The sequence below is a fragment of the Osmerus mordax genome, chromosome 5 (assembly GCF_038355195.1).
Source record: "Osmerus mordax isolate fOsmMor3 chromosome 5, fOsmMor3.pri, whole genome shotgun sequence".
Lineage (NCBI taxonomy): Eukaryota > Metazoa > Chordata > Actinopteri > Osmeriformes > Osmeridae > Osmerus > Osmerus mordax.
The window spans coordinates 1,542,221-1,567,325 of NC_090054.1; the positions used below are offsets into that span (position 1 = coordinate 1,542,221).

At 47.0% G+C, this 25,105-nt stretch overlaps 1 protein-coding gene across 2 annotated transcripts in view; it reads right to left on the reverse strand.

Annotated features, from left to right (window-relative positions):
- Window positions 1-25,105, reverse strand: part of psme4a (proteasome activator subunit 4a) — a 67,026-nt gene that overhangs the window by 36,673 nt on the left and 5,248 nt on the right. Inside the window, exons 4-19 of one of the 2 annotated variants that reach the window (XM_067237107.1) lie at window positions 23,623-23,679; window positions 19,026-19,070; window positions 15,644-15,793; window positions 15,434-15,497; window positions 14,823-14,897; window positions 12,009-12,131; window positions 10,990-11,082; window positions 4,792-5,057; window positions 4,528-4,714; window positions 4,295-4,384; window positions 3,561-3,625; window positions 3,304-3,454; window positions 2,749-2,847; window positions 931-1,000; window positions 374-441; window positions 75-290 (exon numbers count right to left, since the gene is read on the reverse strand). In XM_067237107.1, the coding sequence (XP_067093208.1) occupies window positions 75-290; window positions 374-441; window positions 931-1,000; window positions 2,749-2,847; window positions 3,304-3,454; window positions 3,561-3,625; window positions 4,295-4,384; window positions 4,528-4,714; window positions 4,792-5,057; window positions 10,990-11,082; window positions 12,009-12,131; window positions 14,823-14,897; window positions 15,434-15,497; window positions 15,644-15,793; window positions 19,026-19,070; window positions 23,623-23,679 (1,819 nt within the window). The remainder of the gene's footprint in view (window positions 1-74; window positions 291-373; window positions 442-930; window positions 1,001-2,748; window positions 2,848-3,303; window positions 3,455-3,560; window positions 3,626-4,294; window positions 4,385-4,527; window positions 4,715-4,791; window positions 5,058-10,989; window positions 11,083-12,008; window positions 12,132-14,822; window positions 14,898-15,433; window positions 15,498-15,643; window positions 15,794-19,025; window positions 19,071-23,622; window positions 23,680-25,105) is intronic. The other variant, XR_010876710.1, reaches the window with a different exon arrangement.

The window sequence follows — 25,105 nt, forward strand, 5'->3', positions numbered from 1 at the left end:
AGGTAGGTGTGTGTGTGTGTGTGTGTGCACCTTGATGGGCAGGTAGGAGTGTGTGTGTGTGTGTGTGTGTGTACCTTGATGGGCAGGTAGGAGTGTGAGAGCGGCTGGAAGCCCCCGGGGATGCTGCAGTACTCGGTGGGGTAGATGAGGGCGCTGGAGCGCAGGATGTGGTGCAGCAGGTTGCAGGCCAGGGTGTAGCCCTGCTTACACCTCAGGTGCAGGCTGAGCTGCAGCACCTGCAGCAGCTGGCTGCTGTAGGGGAGCAGCTTGTCCCCGTCCACACGCGTCACCTGAGGGAGACACTGGGTGTAACTGGATGTGGTCTTGTAGTCCTGGAGGGTCATACGTGTGTGGTGTGTGTGTGTGTGTTCACCTCTGACAGCAGCTGGAGGTTCCACAGCAGCTCCTTGTCTAGCTCCTCCTCGTTCAACACCTCCTCATCTGAAACACAGAACACCTTAGACTACCACCTCCTCCTTAGACCACCACCTCCTCATCTGAAACACAGAACACCACCTCCTCATCTGAAACACAGAACACCTTAGACTACCACCTCCTCCTTAGACCACCACCTCCTCATCTGAAACACAGAACACCTTAGACTACCACCTCCTCCTTAGACCACCACCTCCTCATCTGAAACACAGAACACCTTAGACTACCACCTCCTCCTTAGACCACCACCTCCTCATCTGAAACACAGAACACCTTAGACTACCACCTCCTCCTTAGACCACCTCCTCATCTAAACAGCTCAACCCTCCTGCTCAAACCTCCTGCTCCTTCGCCTCCACCCTCGTCCTCCACCCTCTCCAAACCATCACCTCCTCCTCCACTTCTGAATGCCTCAAGACGACCAGACAGAGATCCTCACTGCTACTGTAGCTGAATAGATCCTCACTGCTACTGCAGCTGAATAGAGATACTTACTGACAGCTATTTGGTTGATGGCGTTACAGCAGTGTGGTACAAACAGCTTTAGAGACTCGGTCGGGTGACACTGAAACACAGACACCGAGGGTTAGAAGATCACAGTGTTTCCCTGCATTCGACCATGTAGAGCAGGGGTTTCCAAACATTTCAGCCCACGACCCCTAAAATAATGGTGCCAGTGACTCGCGACCTCCGCATCCTCTGAGGTGGTTTACGTATACGTGGGAGTAAAGATAGGCCCTGGAGCTGATCCAGACCGGCCCACCAGAACCGGCCCCCGTATACGCCACCACAGCTAACCTGTTAATGCATGCACATTCTGAGTCTGATGTGATGCTAGTTCGGGAGTTCGATTAAAAAATGTTGGCCTTTATTTGAGCGCAAAATAGTTTTTGAGCTTCAGGAAAAAATAAACAGCCGTTTTTCAATTGGTAAAACTAGTGAAGGTGATGTGTTTTTGTCTCTTAATTTTTCAGTCCCACCCTTACGTTTCTTAGCCTGGTTTTCCATTGTTATTCTTCTCCCGGTGCTCCCGATGGCCAGTCCGCTACTGCGGGGCTGGGCTGTGCCGAGGTGGTGAAATTTCAAGTCATATTCATTTTAATTCTCGTGCTGTCAGGAGGTGCTGCAGCAGTATTCCCTCTCCACTGACATCCAAAACTCAGCCAGTGTCTTGGCTGAGAACGCTGCCTTTAACGTTCGGTCGCTTGACAGTTCAACTAATGCGTCCTCCTGGTCGGATGTCAGATGGTTTGCCGTACTTACAGTGATCAAAAGGCTGATGGCTTTTTTATTTATATGCATTAATTTAACTACTATTTTTAAATTTAGGCTAAAATATGCTATTTCTAAATGTTTTAAAATGTTCCTTGATTTCTGGAAATCATCTCGCGACCCCCCCTCGCTGGTCGCGACCCCCACTTTGGGAACCACAGATGTAGAGACAGAAATGACATGCCGTCATAAGATAAAAATAAGATAAATAACATAGCCACTTAGTTTGTTTAATAAAAGAGCAATCTATACACCTGTTTTATAGGAAAGATAACCTTAAATGACTTATTTTGTGATCTGGCACTATATAAAAAATAAAACTTGACCTTCCAGGGAGGGCGGGGGGTGCCGTTGGAGGGGCAGGGTGCCACCCTAATATAATGGTAAGGGGAACACTGGATCACATGAAGGGAGGAGAGCAGGGAGGAGGGGTGGAGAACAGGGTGGAGGGGTGGAGAGCAGGGTGGAGGGGTGGAGAGCAGGGAGGAGGGGTGGAGAGCAGGATGGAGGGGTGGAGAGCAGGGTGGAGAGCAGGGTGGAGAGCAGGGTGGAGAGCAGGAGAGCAGGGTGGAAGGGTGGAGAGCAGGGTGGAGGGGTGGAGAGCAGGGTGGAGGGGTGGAGAGCAGGGTGGAGAGCAGGGTGGAGGGGTGGAGAGCAGGGTGGAGAGCAGGGTGGAGAGCAGGGTGGAGGGGCGGAGAGCAGGATGGAGGGGCGGAGAGCAGGATGGAGGGGTGGAGAGCAGGGTGGAGGGGTGGAGAGCAGGGTGGAGGGGTGGAGAGCAGGGTGGAGAGCAGGGTGGAGAGCAGGGTGGAGAGCAGGGTGGAGGGGTGGAGAGCAGGGTGGAGGGGTGGAGAGCAGGGTGGAGGGGTGGAGAGCAGGGTGGAGGGGCGGAGAGCAGGATGGAGGGGTGGAGAGCAGGGTGGAGGGGTGGAGAGCAGGGTGAAGAGCAGGGTGGAGGGGTGGAGAGCAGGGTGAAGAGCAGGGTGGAGAGCAGGGTGGAGGGGTGGAGAGCAGGGTGGAGGGGTGGGGTAGAGGCGCTACCTTGGAGGCTGCTCTGCACATGTCTGCCACCATCCTGCCAGCCACGCGAGTCTCAAACATGTTGGTGGTGGCGAAGTGAAACACCTTCTCAAGGGCTACCTGGGGAACGACATCATGACACAATGAGAGACAAGCACAAGGAAAGAGAGGAGAGAGATGAGAGACAAGCACAAGGAGAGAGAGGAGAGAGAGATGAGAGACAAGCACAAGGAGAGAGAGATATTGGAAGGGTAAAGAACAGAAGAGAACAGGAGGAAGAGCAGGAGAGAGCAGGAGAGAGCAGGAGAGAACAGGAGAGAACAGGAGAGAGCAGGAGAGAGCAGGAGAGAGCAGGAGAGAGAGCAGGAGAGAGCAGGAGAGAGCAAGAGAGAGAATGAGAGAACAGGAGAGAGAACAGGAGAGAGAAGGAGAGAACAGGAGAGAACAGGAGAGAACAGGAGAGAGCAGGAGAGAACAGGAGAGAACAGGAGAGAGAACAGGAGAGAGAAGGAGAGAGCAGGAGAGAACAGGAGAGAACAGGAGAGAGAACAGGAGAGAGCAGGAGAGAAGTGCTACCTTGAAGATGTCCATGGAGCACTGAGTGAGGATGGTGCTGAAGGTGGAGGAGAGGCCCAGCTCCACCAGCGTCTCCACATGGGTCATCTTCTCTGTCTCTGTTTCCTCCCTGGTCTGCTCCAAGGTGCTGCTGTCGATCAAGGCAAAGCACCTACACACACACACACACATTTAGCTTTCGCCTTCCTGCTAACACATCTTGTACCACTTAGCTGCTACCTGGTCCTACAGACAGCCAGGCTGACAGACAGTCCTACCTGTCCATGAACTGAAGAACAAAGTCTTCAAACTCAGCAGAGGCTGAGCACATTTCTCTCTCCACCTGCAGCAGGAGAGAGGGAGGAGAGAGAGAGAGAGGGAGGAGAGAGGAAGAGGGACCGAAGAGAAGGAGGGAGAGAGGGAGGGAGAGAGAGAGATAGAGAGAGAGAGAGAGAGAGAGAGAGAGAGAGGGAGGGAGGGAGGGAGGGAGAGGGAGAGGGAGAGGGAGAGGGAGAGGGAGAGGGAGAGGGAGAGGGAGAGGGAGAGGGAGAGGGGGAGAGAGAGAGAGGGAAGAGAGAGGGGGAGAGAGGGAGGAGAGAGGAGAGGGAGGAGAGAGGGAGGAGAGAGGAGAGGGAGGAGAGAGGGAGAGAGAGGGAGGAGAGAGGAAGAGGGACCGAGGAGAAGGAGGGAGGGGGGGAGGGAAGGAGAGGGAGGGAGGAGAAAGAGGAGGATAGAGGGAGGAGAGAGGAGGATAGAGGGAGGAAGAGAGGGAGGAGAGAGGGACCAAAGAGAGAAGGAGGAGAGAGACCGAGGAGAGAGGGAGGGAGGAGAGAGATAGACCGAGGAGAGGGAGGGAGAGAAGTACAGAGGAGAGAGGGGGGAGAAGGGTAGAGAGGGACGGAGGAGAGGGACGGAGGAGAGGGAGGGAGGAGAGAGGGAGGGAGGAGAGAGAGTGAGACTCACAGAGACAGGCAGACATGGATAGATGGATGGATGACAGACAGACAGATACCTCTGTCAGGTCACTCCTGTCATGAAGAACAGTTGAACAGTCCACCAAAGGCACTAGAGTCACAAATGTAGCGATGAACTGGAACGTGATCTGCAAAGAAAGAACATGCCTTCAGACCTATACCCATCACACACTCGGTCAATCAGCAGGCTGGATACGGACACACACCAAATCACCAGGCTGGATCCCTTGGACACACAGCCAACTTCCCATGCAGTCAGAACGGTACCCACCATGCACTTGCTGAAGTCGTTGGGGTCGACGCCGGGCAGCGCCCTCATGAGCAGGGGCAGCATGTGAGTGGGGCCTTGTGGGAAACGCGGTCCTCCGGACACCAGGCTGCGTGCCACGCCAATCATGCAGCTCAGCGTGGCCGTCAACTGGTGAGGCTCCGTCAGAGTCTCCATGGCAGGGTAGGTCCTGGAGACACACGCCAGTTACACACCGGCCACACACCAGCCACATGTGCACGCTCCTTCACACAGTGTGTGACTCACTTCTCCAGCACGGGGGGAATGACCAGCTCTGGCCTCATGAGGGCTAGGTTCTGCAGGGCCTGCGCGGCGTCCAGGCTGCCTGTGCGGCTGAACATGGCCAGCAGCACCGGCTGCATCATGCTCTCCACGAACGTGGTGATGTCCTGCTCCGTCAGCAGGTGGCTGTCCGGTACCGGGGTCAGCCAGGTGGGCTTCCGGTAGCGCTCCCGGTGGAGCCGCCGCACCACGCTGGCCGGGAGTCGCTGGAGAAGCTTCATCAGCTTCATCTGGGGGGAGGAGAGGTGGACAGGGGGAGGACAGGGGAAGACACGGGGAGGACAGGGGAACAAGGGGAGGACAGGGGAAGACAGGGGGAGGACAGGGGAAGACAGGGGAGGACAGGGGAACAAGGGGAGGAGGCAGAGGGACAGGGGGAGAACGTGGGGCAAGGGGAGGGCAGGAGGACATGGGTAGGGAGGACGACATGGGGCAGGGGGAGGACAGGGGGCAGGGGAGGACATGGGGCAGGGGGAGGACATGGGGCAGGGGGAGGACAGGGGAGGACAGGGGTGGGGAGGAGGACATGGGGCAGGGGGAGGAAAGGGGGCAGGGGAGGACGACATGGGGCAGGGGTGGAGAGGGGTGTGTGTTTACATGCAGCTCCGCCAGTTCTCTCTGGGAGGATGGGGGAGTTTTTCCCAGGTACAGCCTAGGCAAGAAACAAAACTCCCCCGACTGGAACCAGGAGGTTCCTAAAGGCATGTGACCTGATCGCTGCATGACCTTTCCCAGCATGCCTGCTGCCTCTCTCCTGTCAGGAGGTATATGTGTCACACACACACACACACCCTACCAGGGGGGTGTTCGATCAACGTCGAACGCTGCGCTTCCGAACGCTGCGCTTCCGAACGCTGCGCTTCCCAACGCTGCGCTTCCGAACGCTGCGCTTCCGAACGCTGCGCTTCCGAACGCTGCGCTTCCGAACGCTGCGCTTCCGAACGCTGCGCTTCCGAACGCTGCGCTTCCGAACGCTGCGCTTCCGAACGCTAATGGAGTTTAATTAAAACTGTAGACATGCATGGAGTCCATTCAAGGCTGATCAGAGAAATGCGGGACTGTTGTGCAAATCAGCAATTTCTAACGTTTGCGTTGCAAACAACGCTAACGTTTCAATTAAGAACATGGTTGTAAATACATATGTACAGGACTGTGTAGAGCACAAAACAAGACTGTCATAATTTTTTTATCAATTATTTAAGCCGAAAATATTACATTTATGTGACTGGATGATCTGTCCGCCATTGTTGCAGGTAGCGCAGTATAACATACCCCTTGGTTTCAAGTAAGCTCCCAAGCTCACTTGGTTTTAAGGGGTGTATACCCCTTCGTCTTAGCCCTAGCCCTTGATCAAAAAGAGTATTGGGACACCACTTACTCTCACGTGAACGCGCAAAACTAAGGGCTAGGGGTAAAGGCCGATTTATACTTCTCCGTTTTTACGGAGACGGACACAGGGAACCCCTCTAGAGAGCTCTCGCACGTAGAGCTCTCCGAGCCCCTCGGAGAGCTCTACGTGCACCTCCTGATTTTCCTGACTATCCGTCCCTCCGTCCGTCATTTTACGGATACCACTTGGCTGTGATTGGTCCGTATTAAGAACCGCTTGGGTCAGGGGCGGGGTTGCCGTGACCAACAAGACGGAACAGAATCCTTTGACCGCCATTGCTGTAAGTTTACAATTCATATTTCAGCTAAACAGTACATGTAAATCAGCATCTGAATTAAAATGTGATGATAAATGGGCAGTGTAGTTGCTGAAAATGTGCTTATTTTATTGATGAAACGGCTAATTTGTAAATTTGCTCCGACTTTTCGAAAACCTAGCTAGCATCGCAGTGCCACCTACTCTTCTGGCAGTGAAGTGTTTTCAGCACCCACAGCCTTCGGAGTACTATAAATTCAACCAATCCGTCCGTCCGTCTGTCCATAACGGAGTCGGAGAAGTATAATTCGGCCTTAAGGGGTAGGGGTAAGGGTAAGACAGAGTATTGGGATTCGGCCTTAAGTCTCAAGCCGTTCCACTAACGTTAAGTTCACTAAAAATTATTCTCAACAGGAGGTTGAGAATAACAGCTAAAAAAAGAATGTGGCAGTAAGTGAAAATTACATCTGGATGTAGGTTGTGTATAAATTCATTACACTGCAAAAGATTATAGTTTGGACTTGATGTAGGCTCATAACATGTTTGTCTTCACATCTTGAATTGAATGTCTAAATTACTTCAAAATAACTTGGCACATACATTTCTTAACTGATAGGCTAAATGCTGAGCTTTAAAATAAAAGGGAAATGTGACCATGACTGAAATGGGGATAAACTGAAATTAATATTTTTCTTGCACCTATAACATTGGGGAAGCCAGAAGGAGAGGAAGTAATACAGAGGGTTGTCAACCTTCCACAGATACTGGTCACAGTGCTTTACTTCTGTCTCTGAAGACCCTTGGGGCTGGTGGGATAAACGCTCTTTGTATAATCTGAGCACCATCATCCACGGGGTTGTCGCAGAACGGACACCCCATAATTAATTGTAACTTGTCAAGACGCACGGCTTAGGCCTTATTTTATGTAAATTAACCAATGTCTTTTGAAAAGAGATAAACAAATCAATTCATTCATGCTGGGTCACATTTGTTCACTAAAAAAGTCTGCACTAAACACGGACTGAGTCGGGACAAAAGTGCTGCGAGCGCAAAAATAAACTCAACTGAACTGTCTTTTTAGATTCTGTATCCGCATGTTTGAAATTATTTGCAACACAGCTAAATTCAGCTTAACTGTTTGCCTGACACAGAGCAGGTTAGTTCAGACGTTACCTTAGTTACTTACCTAGAACACCAATAAACCACCGTAATGGAACGGAACTCCATTAGCGAGATTTACCTAAATAAGCCTTACTTTTCCTTCATCTATGTTGAAGGAACATCCCACTGGTTCCTTTACTACATGAAGACAACACACATAACATTTGACTCACTTAAAGGTGACATGACATGAAAACTTCACTTTAGGAGGTCATTTAAAATTAATATGAGTTACCCTAGCCTGCCTTTGGTCCCCCAGTGGCTAGAATTTTCAATCGGTCTAAACCAAGCCCTGGATGTTCTTCGCCTTTCAGAAAATGAAAGCTCAATTGCTCTGTTTGAAAATCTCCTCTTTGTGACGTCACAAGGAGGAAGGTTACCTCCCCTCTCTCTGCTTTGCCCGCCCAGAGAATATGGCCCGCCCATAAGAAACTGAGCTAGGACCGTGCAAGTGTTTTTATCCTCGAGAGACATCATGGCTTGCAAACAAACAAAGCATTACATTTGCTCAGTTTGGATGTACAAAGGAAAACAAAAATATTTTTACAGTTCCTTCATCCGAGCCTCTGAAGACCCAGTATCTTAATTTTATTTTCTCTGGAAATGCGCCTACACAACATCTGTTGTAGGCGCATTTGTTTTGTATGTCTGCGCCAAACACTTTTGCCACGACTGTTTCCTCAACTTGAGCTAATACAAAACTGGCCTTGCTGAAATTAAATTCTGGATCAGTACTAACTCTCCTTCGGACAAGTAAGTTAACTAACGCTATATCATTTTGTAGCTTTACTGTATATGGTTACCTAGCTTGCTACCCTTAGAATGTGGCTGTAACATTAGCTCTGCAGCTAACAGCTGAGTTACTGTCGCTAATGTAAAGGTAGATAGCATCAAGTATGTGTGTGAATACACATGCTGTAACGCGAGTGTTGTACACTTCTTTGTTATTTGGATAACCGTTCTGTTGTTGGTGTTATGGTGCGCGCGATATCCGCCATTCCCCTCATTGAAATGACTGAGTGTGTACCTCTGCAAACCAGGGTTATCAGATGAGAATGGGCAAATTCGAGGCATCTTACAGCAACGGGCTACAGCCATTGCGATACATCCATTGTAAACATTAGCGCATGGTGCCGCCCCTCCGCTCCTCATTAGTATTTATGGATAAGCTCTGGATAAGAGCGTCTGCTAAATGACTAAATGTAAATGTAAATTTAAAGCTACAGACACCAAAACAGCGCGTTCTGAGGAAAGCTCCTTGTGGGACTGCTAGTAGTGGCTGTAATTCTGCACCAAGGCTGAATTTCGGGAAAGATACTTCTGATACAGTATTAGGGGACCACTAAGGCCTACATAAAAGCATCCAAAAACAGCATGTCATGTCTCCTTTAACAGACACTACTCACATCTCAGCTACCAGGCATGGTGAAAAATAATAATAACATCTCAGCTACCAGGCATGGTCAACAATAATAATAACATCTCAGCTACCAGGCATGGTCAACAATAATAATAACATCTCAGCTACCAGGCATGGTCAACAATAATAATAACAACATCTCAGCTACCAGGCATGGTCAACAATAATAACTAGAGAGGGTACAATTTCTGGGGAAATTGTAGGGTGTGCTTGCTTGCATCGGTTGCACAGGGGTCCGTTTTTGAATGACATTTTTACAACTGATATTTCTGTATATTTTATATAAAAATGCATACTTATTATTTATAAAGATGACATTTTTTTTTTGCTGCTCATTTACAACTGAAAATACGAGTGAAGTGTAGAATGAAATAGATGTTTCCCCTGCAAGAGGCAGCCTCATCGTTGAAACAAAACGAATAAATTGGGCAGACCGGTGTAAAAATTTACCTAAACTCTATGACTTAAACGTAATTTCCCTTTTCCCTTCCCTTCTCATGATATTTTCAGGCATTTAGCCTACTCATTGCATTCATTCATTAATAAAGAACCCCCTTTGAAGATTATTCTACGACGTTACCCGGCAGTAGAAGATGGAATCGCGATTCAAACAGTACCATCTGCTAACTGAAAATATGCCCCCCAAAACGTAAATAAGCTTGACATTTATTTAGTGGAAAATCGCTCATTCATAAAAAGCTCAGTGGTAGCGATCATTGTCAGTAACAACGCAAAATGCGATATAGCCCTGTGTGGAGAAGCTGCCCCGGTAAATTGTACTACTACGGTACAGTACTGTACTAGACTACTGCTGTGTTCGTCTTGGTAGCGATTGCGTTGGTACCGTACAACGTTCCGTTGTACGGTTTAAGATGAAATTAATTATTTTCATGAACAGATTGACAACGTTTAGGCTGTGGCAATGAAGTTCAGGTTAGTAGTTAGATAGACTTTTGATTTAAGTAAGGGGAGTACCGAACATGTTCTGTCGCCGTTTGACTTCCTAAACAGCTGTTTAGTGTAGATGTTTTTGTACAGTAGTGTGTCTCGCGTAAGCTACAGCGTTGCAGTGAGCTACACTGGTTTGAAACCACAGGTAATGGTAATTTCACCAACAAATCGTTTTCTAATGTCAGAATAAATCCTACAACGAAAATGTATATGTGAGGAATGTTTATTTTAACGATTGAAAACAGATAACGCTACATCATAGACCACTGTAGTATGTGTTGCCCGGGCAACACAGGCTAATGTCATGATGCTAATACTTCAGTGAAATAGTAGACTACTGTTTCCGAAAGTAGATGTACTTCCTTAATAATATCAGCTTATATTGTACATTACACATCACAATTGTGTGTCATATCACAAAGTAAAATGAGTAAATAGTTATCACCCTGGCCTCTTTTCTTGTGGCGTTTCTGCAGCTGCCTTGCAGTAAAGCTATAGTTAGCCTAGCTATCCCCCAAGTTAACAGATGCTAAACGAATGTTCTGGCAAAGGTAGTCACGCGTGTTTTCGTGACGTTAGTGACACAGTGACGTTAGTAACGTCAGTGACTGTGGCTAGCAAATTAGCCACCGTTAGCTTCACTTTTCGCCACAAAAACTTAACTTAAGCTTAAACCATGCAACGGAACGTAAATTCCAATAGAAGCAACTCAATCGCTACCAAACTTTTGACACCTACGTTGTCATATGTAGGCCAAATATTGACTGAGTTTTAGGGTGGCAAAAAGAATAATAATAATATATATGTGAGAGAACAAAGGTTGTGCTCTCGCCGAAGGCTTGAGCACACCCAATAACATCTCAGCTACAGTCAGTGTTGGTATGCTGTAAATGGTACATTGTGTTGTCATGTCTGTAAGGACGTGTTGCTATGGTGTGTTGTCATCAAGTATGAGGATGTGTTGCTAAGGCACGAGGAGACTCACCAACCAGCGTCCGTGATTGGATGGGTGGAAGAAGGAAGTGATGCTGTTGAAGAGGCCACTGAGTTGAGCCTGGGCCATCTTACTGGGCCCACCCTGCACACGCACACAATGAAGAAGTTTGAACTCAAAGACCAAGGATAGGATCTCAGATTGGGACTTGGGCAGGGGACAGGGTCTAGGACAGGGGCTAAGGGATAGGATATGATCTAGCATAGGGGCTAGGATCAAGGATAGGGGTTAGTATGATCCAACATAGGGGGCAGGATCAAGGATTAGGGGTTAGTATGATCTAACATAGGGGGCAGGATCTAGGATAGTGGGTAATGGATAGGATATAATCTAGCATAGGGACTAGGATCTAGGATAGAGGCTAAGGGATAGGGGTTAATATGATCTAACATAGGGGGCAGGATCAAGGATAAGGGTTAGTATGATCTAACATAGGGGACAGGATCTAGGATAGGGGGTAAGAAATAGTGGTTCATATAATCTAGCATAGGGGACAGGATCTAGGATAGGGGCTAATGGATAGGATAGAGGACAGGACCTGGGACAAGATTAGGCTTAGGATAGGAAATTGGAGGGGGATGGATCAGTAAGGAGGGACCAGAGGCTAACATTGGGACTAGACTGAAGTGGGAAGGGACTAGAGGCTAGGACAGGGACAAGGACAGGGACAAGGGGCTAGGACAGGGACTAGGGGCTAGGACAGGGACTAGAGGCTAGGACAGGGACTAGGGGCTAGGACAGGGACTAGGGGCTAGGACAGGGACTAGGACAGGGACTAGAAGCTAGGACAGGGACTAGAAGCTAGGACAGGGACTAGGACAGGGACTAGGACAGGGACTAGAAGCTAGGACAGGGACTAGAAGCTAGGACAGGGACTAGGGGCTAGGACAGGGACTAGGACAGGGACTAGGACAGGGACTAGAAGCTAGGACAGGGACTAGAAGCTAACACAGGGACTAGGGGCTAGGACAGGGACTAGAAGCTAACACAGGGACTAGGGATAAACTGACCAGCAGGGAGGAGACCCAGAGCACCACATGGCTGATGTCGTAGGCGTTGGTCACATATCTGGCCACTAACATCTGACTGGTGCCCACAGGCAGGTTGAGGCTGCGCAGGATCCTGGTGAAGATCTACCACAACAACATTAACACGTCACATACCACTCCACAGATACCTCATGTTCTCTGGACCTATGTTGTAGTTAGTGTTGATTTAACATCTAAGATGTGTCCATGTCACTGAGACATAGAGGCAGCTCAGGTACGTGAGACTATAACAGTCTCTGTTTCAGTTCACTATCAGAAAACACCCTGACACCAGCTGTTGAGTAGCTGATTATACAGCTGTGGCCGAACGTATTGGGAGCGAAATACATTTTGTGTTTGCAAAGACTGCTGGGCCTTGGCATAAAATGACTGCCAACATAATTTCAGTAAGTCATATCATCAGCGCAGGGGAAAGTGTGAACTATTTCTAGCCAAGAGAAATCACTATTATTATGATTGGATTTTAAGAGAAGATTGATTGCTGTAAAAGAGGGGACTATTTGCATATATTGAAAATCTTCGCCCCCAAAAAAATCTTAAAAAAATATGAAATGTGTTTCAGTTGTATGAATTGTATTCCAGTATTCTATAGAAACATGTGAAAAAATACTGAACCAGCAAACTTTGCAAAACACAACATTTGTCATTGCCAAAACTTATGGCCACGACTGTAGACTGATAAACAGTGACAGGGTGAGTGTAGACTGATATGAACAGTGACAGGGTGAATATAGAATATAGACTGATAAAGTCTATATTCACCCTGTGAGGTTAATCAAAAAATTCAAAATAATAATACGTTTTGAGCGGTAGGAAATCTGTAGTCCTGAAAGACTACAGTCATCAGGCAATTTACATGTGCGCTTACGCACCCTCACCGACAGGTGATACTGAGTTAGCTGTTGGTTAGCCCTCAAATGTCAGAGTAAAAAAACGAAAGGTTGATACAGAATGTAGAGTGTTTAACAAGACATGGACTTCTATCTGTTTACTGAAGTCAAAGGCAAAGCTGTGTGCTTAGTTTGTGGAGAACAGAGGTCTGTTCCATAAAGAGAGTTTACCGAATAAGCCAGACTTAAGTCAGTTAGTCGGACTCATTTGTATTTCATTTGGTTCCATAAAGCTAGCTCAACGTAGTTCGAACTCGGTTACTATGGCAACTTAGGCTGCGAAACTAGTCTGGTCCGGGGCAGGCTAACTGTCAGGCTTAGCGTGACTTGGTGCTTAATCAGACCTTCCTGTAACACTGACCCAATGGGAAAACGATGATTTACCACGGATATTCTAATTTTCTTATTCTCATCAGTTCAATATGTTCAACATTGATAGAAAATCAACTTAAATAGCCTACATAGGCTACAACATTTAGCCTAATGCATTAAACGATGATGAACAATGATTTGATACACACCACGTTAAACGTAGCCTATGACTAGCCTACAGTAGTTTGTGATTTCAAATGTTTAGGCATCAGGCATAGGCCTATCTCAATGTTAATTATCCGAGTATAATTATCATAGCTATATTGTTGTTAACAGTCTACAATTGCAAAACAAACCTAAATCCATAGGCTACATCTATATCCTCCATTTTCCCGACACAACCATGTTAAAAAGTTAGGCTACTGGGTAATGTATTGATTAATAGTAGGCTATTTATTTAAAACAATGTAAAAAAAAAAGAAAGTAAATTTACATGTGTTTAGAGGGTGTCTGTTTCTTAATCAACGACGTAACTAAAGATCTAAAAAAGGACCTCGACCTACGTAGCCTATCGTTCACGTCAATCATGTCGTGTCGTTTCATTTTGATGAAGCGGTGGATGAGGGAGCTGTCATAGTACCAGGCTTAAAGGGAACGTTCTTTCTGGAAGAAGTCACGTGGCCGTGTGCATTGCTTTTGCCGTGGTGGATTGTATGATCCATGTTTTACCTCTCTGGCTGCTTAAGAATAGGGTGCACTGGAAAACATCAAAAGCACTTATTGCTTTTGTATAAAGTTCATCAATTGCTGGTCTTTAACATGCATCTTATGTATTTCTGTGAAGGTTTAAAGGTATGTTAAAAACATAAAATGACACTTCTGACATATTTGCATAGCCTTATTGTAACATATATTACCAGTAGGAGCTCAAAACCATATAATTTACAGTTTTTTTAAATTAAGTAATACAATTAATATTGAGCAGAATTAAGTTCAGCCTACTGGTTCGGCCTGCCACAACTGTCCCAATTTCTCATGTGGCCCTTCATGGAAATTATTTGCCCACCCCTGGTATAGAGTAAACAGTGACAGGGTGAATATAGACCAATAAACAGTGACAGGGTGAGTATAGACTGATATAAACAGTGACAGGGTGAGTATAGACTGATAGGAACAGTGACAGGGTGAGTATAGACTGATAAACAGTGACAGGGTGAGTATAGACTGATATGAACAGTGTCAGGGTGAGTATAGACTGATAGACAGTGACAGGGTGAGTATAGACTGATTTAAACAGTGACAGGGTGAGTATAGACTGATAAACAGTGACAGGGTGAGTATAGACTGATATGAACAGTGACAGGGTGAGTATAGACTGATAAACAGTGAAAGGGTGAGTATAGAATGATATGAACAGTGACAGGGTGAGTATAGACTGATACGAACAGTGACAGGGTGAGTATAGACTGATACAGTGACAGGGTGAGTATAGAGTGATATGAACAGTGAAAGGGTGAGTATAGACTGATAAACAGTGAGTACACACTGCTTGTGTGGTTCCAGTAGAGCTCACCTTAGGTATGTAGGGGTCCCAGTCTATGTAGCCTATGTTGTCATTAGCCAGGCGAGCAAACAGGTTGACCAGATGCTGCAGATGAACACAAGATGAAGAGCTTGAATAGTGTAGAACCTCTAACCCTCATACAAGAGGGTCAGAGGTTCTACACTCATACAAGAGGGTTACAGGTTCTACACTCATACAAGAGGGTCAGAGGTTCTACACTCATACAAGAGGGTCAGAGGTTCTACACTCATACAAGAGGGTCAGAGGTTCTACACTCATACAAGAGGGTCAGAGGTTCTACACTCATACAAGAGGGTCAGAGGTTCTACACTCATACAAGAGGGTTACAGGGTTGTAGGTTTGTCTAAGAGGGTTCTAGGTTGGTGTAACACGGTTCTAGGATTGTGTAAGATGGTACTAGGTTGGTGTAACAAGGTTCTAGGATTGTGTAAGAGGGTTCTCTGTTCTTGGTTGGTGTAACAGGGTTCTAGGCTGGTGTAACAGGTTCTAGGATGGTGTAAGAGGGTTCTAGGCTGGTGTAACAGGTTCTAGGTTGGTGTAAGAGGGTTCTAGGCTGGAGTAAGAAGGTTCTCGGTTCACGGCTGAGAGACAAGACTCACCACCTCCCAGCCAGGCAGGTTCTGCACTGCAACCCACAGACTAATCAACTCATCAAACCACAACCTGCAAGAGACACACACAATTAGCTACCATATAAACTGTATGAACACACACACACACAACACTGTACATACCATATAACATGGCACAAACACAACTTAATTGTAATATAACTGTATTAGACAGTGTGTGTGTGTGTGTGAGTGTACCTGAAGCCCCGGTGGTGCAGCTGTGGGGGCAGGGTGGTGGGGAGGTACAGCTCCAGGTAGCTGATGGCTCTCTGCATGGTGACGTCGAAGGGACAGAGCAGTGGCCGCCACTCCTCCAGCATCTCCTCCGTCGCCTCCTCCGGGAAGTACCTGCCCAGGAACCAATCACAGGGCACGCTCGTATGGGCGTACTGAGGCACAACCAATCACAGAGCATGCTTGTATGGGTGTACTCAGACACCACCAATCACGGCATGCGCTAGTAGTGGGGCACAACCTATCTGGATGAGAATTTCAGTGAGGGTTCCCCTCCACCAGAGACGGTTTGTAGATCATAGATAGTAGCAGACTACACGCCAAACATGAATAATTCTTTACTAGTCATGGAGGTTTAGACTGCGAGGTACAAACTAGGTTTATTTCAGAACACAGCTATTCACCCTGTTACAGCACTGCAACTATATTGGTCTACTGTACTTTAAACATCATACAAACCTTTTGTTTATCGGTAGTTTTAGGGTTGTGGTGGTAATTTCAATTATAAGCAACTGCTGACCTCTGGTAAGGTCATGTTAGGCATCAGAGGTCATGTTACCTGATTTGATCAGGTGTAAGCTGGCTGGCGCCTCCTCCAGCCCAGTGACAGCTTAGACACACGAGGGGTCAAGCCTCTTATGAACCTCCCAGTCCATGTAACACACACCAGCCCTGAGGCTGACCCTTACACTGAAAACTCAGGCTCTGTCACAGCCCTGAGGCTGACCCTTACACTGACAACTCAGGCTCTGTCACAGCCCTGAGGCTGACCCTTACACTGACAACTCAGGCTCTGTCACAGCCCTGAGGCTGACCCTTACACTGACAACTCAGGCTCTGTCACAGCCCTGAGGCTGACCCTTACACTGACAACTCAGGCTCTGTCACAGCCCTGAGGCTGACCCTTACACTGACAACTCAGGCTCTGTCACAGCCCTGAGGCTGACCCTTACACTGACAACTCAGGCTCTGTCACAGCCCTGAGGCTGACCCTTACACTGACAACTCAGGCTCTGTCACAGCCCTGAGGCTGACCCTTACACTGACAACTCAGGCTCTGTCACAGCCCTGAGGCTGACCCTTACACTAACAGCTCAGGCTCTGTCACAGCCCTGAGGCTGACCCTTACACTGACAACTCAGGCTCTGTCACAGCCCTGAGGCTGACCCTTACACTGACAACTCAGGCTCTGTCACAGCCCTGAGGCTGACCCTTACACTAACAGCTCAGGCTCTGTCACAGCCCTGAGGCTGACCCTTACACTGACAACTCAGGCTCTGTCACAGCCCTGAGGCTGACCCTTACACTAACAGCTCAGGCTCTGTCACAGCCCCTGCCCTCATCCCAGACACAGGAGGGGCTGAGGGGGGCTATGGAGGGATGAGGAGGAATTATGATGGGTGAAGAGGGATGTGGCGGGATGTGGAGAGGTGAGTAGTGATGTAGAGGACTGCGAAGGGGTGAAGAGAGACGTGGAGGCAGCGGCAGATCTAGACACTTAGGGTGGCAAGGGGGTAGTTGAAGGGTGGCATGGAGGTGTGGAAAGAGGGTGTGACCCAATGCTACCACAAATAGTTTAACATTGTAGTTTACATAATTCCAATAATAATACCGTATTTTTCAGAAATAAAGCCGCGGTTTATGCCCCGATTTGACATTTTTCTTGTGGTGGTGAGGCTTATATTTTGAAGCGGTTTAGAATTTTTTTATAACAAGTAACACTAGCATGGTAGTAGCATTGCTACGAGTATTATGCTAGCTAATGCTAGCTACCGTTTCGGAAAAATAACTTAGGCTTTGGGGACCGTCGGAAATATTTTTAACTCACGCATCTAAAAAGGTAAATATTAGTAAATTCCCAGGCAATAGAAAACATACATTACGCACTTTAGTTTTCAAAGTGTGTTGCAACGGCATGCTGTAAGATCACCTATACTCGTGCATTGCTTGGCATCATTGTTCCCGTATCAAGTGCGGCCTATATTCCAGTGCGGTTTATACTCAGATTTACAAACACAAAGCTCCCATTCTGGTGGGGTGCGGATTATAGAAAATGCGTCTTATTTTCTGAAAAATACGGTACAATTATTATTGAAAGAAAAATTAAGATGTTCTTTTTTTGCATAGAGATATTGGGCAGCTGTCACCCATTGCTACCACTTGGATCTGCCAGTGCATGGAGGATGTGAAGGGGTGGGGAGGGCTGTGGAGCCTTCCTCCTCTCAGAAACAGGAAACTCCATCTTGGGCCACAATTAGATGAGCTAATAAGATTAAGGCCTCAGTAAACACACACAGTCTAGTGCTGGGGAACACTCTTCTAATTCTGCTGGCAGGTTACTAAAGGATAAGTATGTGTTGTCTCCTTCCTGAGTCCAGGTGAGACCTCCTCTCCTCATCCCTCCTCAGCCTGTTGCTGAAGAGCTACGTTGAGCACCGTGAGGTTTTCACCTCAAACACACCAACACACAGCTGGTACTGTCTCACCTCAAACACGCCAACACACAGCTGGTACTGTCTCACCTCAAACACGCCAACACACAGCTGGTACTGTCTCACCTCAAACAAGCCAACACACAGCTGGTACTGTCTCACCTCAAACACACAGCTGGTACTGTCTCATCTCAAACACGCCAACACACAGCTGGTACTGTCTCACCTCAAAACACACAGCTGGTACTGTCTCAACTCAAACACGCCAACACACAGCTGGTACTGTCTCACCTCAAACACACAGCTGGTACTGTCTCACCTCAAACACACAGCTGGTACTGTCTCACCTCAAACACACAGCTGGTAATGTCTCACCTCAAACACACAGCTGGTACTGTCTCACCTCAAACACACAGCTGGTAATGTCTCACCTCAAACACACAGCTGGTACTGTCTCACCTCAAACACACAGCTGGTACTGTCTCACCTCAAACACACAGCTGGTACTGTCTCACCTCAAACACACAGCTGGTACTGTCTCACCTCAAACACACAGCTGGTACTGTCTCACCTCAAACACACAGCTGGTACTGTCTCACCTCAAACACACAGCTGGTACTGTCTCACTGGGACCCGACTCGTGTGGAGCAGAAATTACCAACCACCAGAAGTGCTTTCAGAATATACAATGTTTAGTATAATATAAAAGGTCTAGTAACCATATTATTAGTATAATAAATAATGTTTATAATATTACTATATCATAGTTATAATAGTATAGTATATATTAGTTGTAATATTAGTATAAAAGACTTAAAAGTTATAATGTTTGTATAGGATATTGTCCTTTGGGCTAATCTCTGAGTGGAAGCTGGTTCCTGAGGAGACAGAGAGGAAGGAGAGGATGTACTCACGGCCTGCAGCTCTTCACCAGGGTCTTCAGGACGGTCTCCACCGAGCTGGGGACCAGAGCAGAGGGCAGCAGGTGACACCTGACCTCCTGCTGCTCTTCACACGCTCAGTACACAACACACCAATGCAGCTACATCACATTAACACTGGATTCATCTAGCAGACACTTTTATCCAAAGACACATACAAAAGTGTTATGCAGAGCATTCACACCTCCACCATGCACACACACACACACCTCCACCATGCACACACACACACACACACCTCCACCATGCACACACACACACACACCTCCACCATGCACACACACACACACACCTCCACCATGCACACACACACACCTCCACCATGCACACACACACCTCCACCATGCACACACACACACCTCCACCATGCACACACACACACACCTCCACCATGCACGCACACACACACACACACCTCCACACATACACCTCCACCATGCACACACACTTCCACCGTGCACACACACACACCTCCTCCATGCACACACACACCTCCACCATGCACACACACACACACCTCCACCATGCACACACACACACACCTCCACCATGCACACACACACACACACACCTCCACCATGCACACACACACACACCTCCACCATGCACACACACACACACCTCCACCATGCACACACACACACCTCCACCATGCACACACACACACCTCCACCATGCACACACACACACCTCCACCATGCACACACACACCTCCACCATGCACACACACACACACCTCCACCATGCACACACACACACCTCCACCATGCACGCACACACACACACACACCTCCACACACACACCTCCACCATGCACACACACTTCCACCGTGCACACACACACACCTCCACCATGCACACACACCTCCACCATGCACACACACACACCTCCACCATGCACACACACACCTCCACCATGCACACACACACACCTCCACCATGCACACACACACACCTCCACCATGCACACACACACACACACCTCCACCATGCACACACACACACACACCTCCACCATGCACACACACACACCTCCACCATGCACACACACCTCCACCATGCACACACACACACCTCCACCATGCACACACACCTCCACCATGCACACACACGCCTCCACCATGCACAAAACACACAGCTACACCACTGAGGAGTCACACAAGAATGGGACAGTAGCAGGAACAAAGGGGGGCTGGGACACAGGCTCTGTCACTACCTGAAATGCGTCCTCCCCCCACCACCTGGTTCGCACCAGGAAGTAAAAGAGATATTCATTTCTTGAATACATTTTATTGAAATCCATGTCATTTCAAATGTTACAGTAAGTAATTACATATGTTCAGGTTGATTGCATTAGGGATTTACTTAAATATACAATTCAACCGATTAAATAAGTCAAAGTATTTCTCTAATATTTCACTCCACATTGAGCAGAACGACTCTTTTTAATTCCAGGGGAGAATTGGGTGGGGGGTGGGGGGCATTTCAGGTAGCAACGGGCACAAATACAGCAGGGTCACTACTCTGACTGTTCCTGTAGTGGTGAGATCTGTCTCCTGAATAACACTTCCTGTAGTGGTGAGATCAGTCTGAATAACACTTCCTGTAGTGGTGAGATCAGTCTGAATAACACTTCCTGTAGTGGTGAGATCAGTCTGAATAACACTTCCTGTAGTGGTCTGATCAGTCTGATGAATAACACTTCCTGTAGTGGTGAGATCAGTCTGAATAACACTTCCTGTAGTGGTCTGATCAGTCTGATGAATAACACTTCCTGTAGTGGTGAGATCAGTCTGAATAACACTTCCTGTAGTGGTGAGATCAGTCTGATGAATAACACTTTCTGTAGTGGTGAGATCAGTCTGAATAACACTTCCTGTAGTGGTGAGATCAGTCTGATGAATAACACTTCCTGTAGTGGTGAAATCAGTCTGATGAATAACACTTCCTGTAGTGGTGAGATCAGTCTCCTGAATAACACTTCCTGTAGTGGTGAGATCAGTTTGATTAACACTTCCTGTAGTGGTGAGATCAGTCTGATTAACACTTCTTGTATTGGTGATATCAGTCTGATTAACACTTCCTGTAGTGGTGAGATCAGTCTAACACTTCCTGTAGTGGTGAGATCAGTCTGAATAACACTTCCTGTAGTGGTGAGATCAGTCTCCTGAATAACACTTCCTGTAGTGGTGAGATCAGTCTCCTCAATAACACTTCCTGTAGTGGTGAGATCAGTCTGATTAACACTTCCTGTAGTGGTGAGATCAGTCTGATTAACACTTCCTGTAGTGGTGAGATCAGTCTGATTAACACTGCCTGTAGTGGTGAGATCAGTCTGATTAACACTTCCTGTAGTGGTGAGATCAGTCTGATTAACACTTCCTGTAGTGGTGAGATCAGTCTGGTTAACACTTCCTGTAGTGGTGAGATCAGTCTGAATAACACTTCCTGTAGTGGTGAGATCAGTCTCCTGAATAACACTTCCTGTAGTGGTGAGATCAGTCTGAATAACACTTCCTGTAGTGGTGAGATCAGTCTGATGAATAACACTTTCTGTAGTGGTGAGATCAGTCTGAATAACACTTCCTGTAGTGGTGAGATCAGTCTGAATAACACTTCCTGTAGTGGTGAGATCAGTCTGATTAACACTTCCTGTAGTGGTGAGATCAGTCTGAATAACACTTCCTGTAGTGGTGAGATCAGTCTGATTAACACTTCCTGTAGTGGTGAGATCAGTCTGATTAACACTTCCTGTAGTGGTGAGATCAGTCTGATTAACACTTCCTGTAGTGGTGAGATCAGTCTGATTAACACTTCCTGTAGTGGTGAGATCAGTCTGATTAACACTTCATCCCTCACCAGGCTTTACCTCGTCTAACGCCACATTCTCACTCCCGCGTATAATTGCTGACACTGCCATGTGTTTGACCACATCCACCACATCCCTATGTCCCAGTGTTTGACCACATCCCTATGTCCCAGTGTTTGACCACATCCACCACATCCCTATGTCCCAGTGTTTGACCACATCCCTATGTCCCAGTGTTTGACCATGTACATTTTTCAAAAAAATTGACGTATTTTTTCATCCGTGAATATGTATCCCAAGAGTGTCTCAAGCTCAATGTTTGAGTGTATACGGAGGAGCCAGGCCAATCAGACCACAGATGTCATGAATCCTACACAGTAGCCTATCGGTGAGTGGCTCAAAACCCTGGAGCATGCCTTCCTTCCAGACAGGTCAGTAGAAATACGCTGGAGTGACAATGTAGATCCACTAAAGAAGGACCCTGTTCTGACCAGAATGTTCACTCTCGACTCATGCTGCTAGACTCCAGTCTGCTTTAGTATGAAGGCTTTATAATAATGTAATAATCCTAATGTATTCAGTTAGAAGACACTCATCCAAAGCTACGTACAGGGGAATATTTGAACTTCCTTTTAACCTTTTGATCTGGAATCAAACCCTCTAACCACTGAGCTGCACCCATCCGTCTATGGTCATATTATTTTCACCTTTTAAGACTGAAGTAAGACTATGGTCACATAAAAGTCAGAAGCTTTGGACCAATATAATTTTCCAACTGAGTAGGTGTACTGCCACCCCCCTCACTCCCTGCACTCTCATGCAAGCTGAGGGCCAGTTTAATCTTGCCAGACCATTCAGCTGGTCACCAATCTCCCATTCATTCAAGCCAGCTGTAATGAACCATCAGGCTGACACCAGGACACTACTGGGCCAGAGCTGCTGGCTGCCTGACACCTGAGATGTGTTACAACTAATCCAATACTACAGGCCTTGAGACTACTCTCCTAGTGCAGGCCTACTGACTATAATACTACAGGCCTTGAGACTACTCTCCTAGTGCAGGCCTACTGACTATAATACTACAGGCCTTGAGACTACTCTCCTAGTGCAGGCCTACTGACTCCAATAATACAGGCCTTGAGACTACTTTCCTAGTGCAGGCCTACTGACTATAATACTACGGGCCTTGAGACTACTCTCCTAGTGCAGGCCTACTGACTATAATACTACAGGCCTTGAGACTACTCTCCTAGTGCAGGCCTACTGACTATAATACTACAGGCCTTGAGACTACTCTCCTAGTGCAGGCCTACTGACTATTCACTACTCGATAGTAGTCTTACATATTGTCACATCTTACGGTCAAACATGTGACCTCCCCCTCCATGCCTCACCTACAGAGCTGCTGTCTTACTGTCCGACCATGCCTCACCTACAGAGCTGCTGTCTTACTTTGTCTATTGCTAAATGGTAGTGGGATGGTTCTGGTGATGCTAATGCTAAGACTGGTGTGGGGCTGGTCCTGGTGATGCTAATACGATGGGGGACAAAAAAAAAAAATGATCATCTTGTTAGCTGCAGTGCGACAGTCTCCAGTATGAGTGGAATGTTAACATTGATGGTTCAGGAATTCTGTCTGTGTCAAAGTTAACGAAGCGGCGTCCCGAGTGCTTTTAGGTTTTGCATGCAACATATAAAAATAAAAAAAGGTGCCTTGTGGGACAAAAATAAAAATATAACACATAGAAGTATTGTCCTTACCACCTCTGAAACAATTTTATGATTATGTGTTTAGAGGAAGCGCGAGGCCGGGGAGAACTGAATGTAAAAGGAGAGAAAGGCATGAAGAACATGTTTAGCACACTACCAACAGCCAATCCCATCTCAATATGAATCATATCAGAATACACCAATTCATCAAAGTGTTTAGCAAAAACATGTCCTTACACAGAATCAGCTTTTCGTAACATCTGTTTTAAAAATAGAATATTTAGTCTTCAGAGAAGAGGTGGGCCGGTGGGTGGAGCCAATGCTGCCTGCTTCCCTGCGTGGTGCTGATGTTAAAGTAAAGTGTCTTACAATGTTCCCATGGCACCATAGAAGAGCCCCTCGCACTGCTGGCCCGTGTGTGCGTGTTTGTGTGCGTGTTTGTGTGTGTGCGTGTGTTTGTGTCAGGAGGGGGGCGGTGGTTTGGAACACGTGGTCTGAGAGGTGACAGAACTAATATGGGGCTAAGAGGCCTAAACAAGTTAATGACTGAGGGGAATTCCACTGCTGTAATCCAAGAGTTCTCCACACATCCCAGAGCAGAGACCTGAAGGACTAGTGCATCATCTGTTAAACCTGAAGGACTAGTGCATCATCTGTTAAACCTGAAGGACTAGTGCATCATCTGTTAAACCTGAAGGACTAGTGCATCATCTGTTAAACCTGAAGGACTAGTGCATCATCTGTTAAACCTGAAGGACTAGTGCATCATCTGCTAAACCTGAAGGACTAGTGCATCATCTGTTAAACCTGAAGGACTAGTGCATCATCTGTTAAACCTGAAGGACTAGTGCATCATCTGTTAAACCTGAAGGACTAGTGCATCATCTGTTAAACCTGAAGGACTAGTGCATCATCTGTTAAACCTGAAGGACTAGTTTAAACGCTGGGCAGAACTTACAAGAAGGTTACGATAACTACCATGTAACTACATTGCAATACCACTTGTACAACATTGTAGGATCTGCTATGTAGAAACACTTCTTTAAGGTTTAGCAGTAAGTTATAACATCAATAAAACTTGGTATAGGAAAGGTTGGGCTTTCCAGAGGTAAGTTAACATTGATCCTGTTTTGGTAAGACAACCTCCAACTACACCTTAAAAAACTCCTCCATACTGTGCCTTCTTACATGTTTGTACTAACCTATACCACTAACACTAACACTTAATACCATTTAATTTAATAGCAATTCCAACGTACCTACAAAGTTGTTTCTATTAGGTATTGCTGTATAGTTACAAATTCATGCAACTTTAATGTAAAGTGTTGCCAAAAGATGTATGTGTTGTGTGCTTAAACCATGTAAACAAAGCTGTAGTCCACCACTGTCACAAGGTAAGCCCTTCACTACACCACTAACATTAAGATTAGCTCCATTCAAAAACACTCTTGATGTGCTAGCAATATGTGCTAACATGAGGTGTGCTAATGTGAGAGCCTACTGTGTAGGTGTGCTAACGTGAGGGCCTACTGTG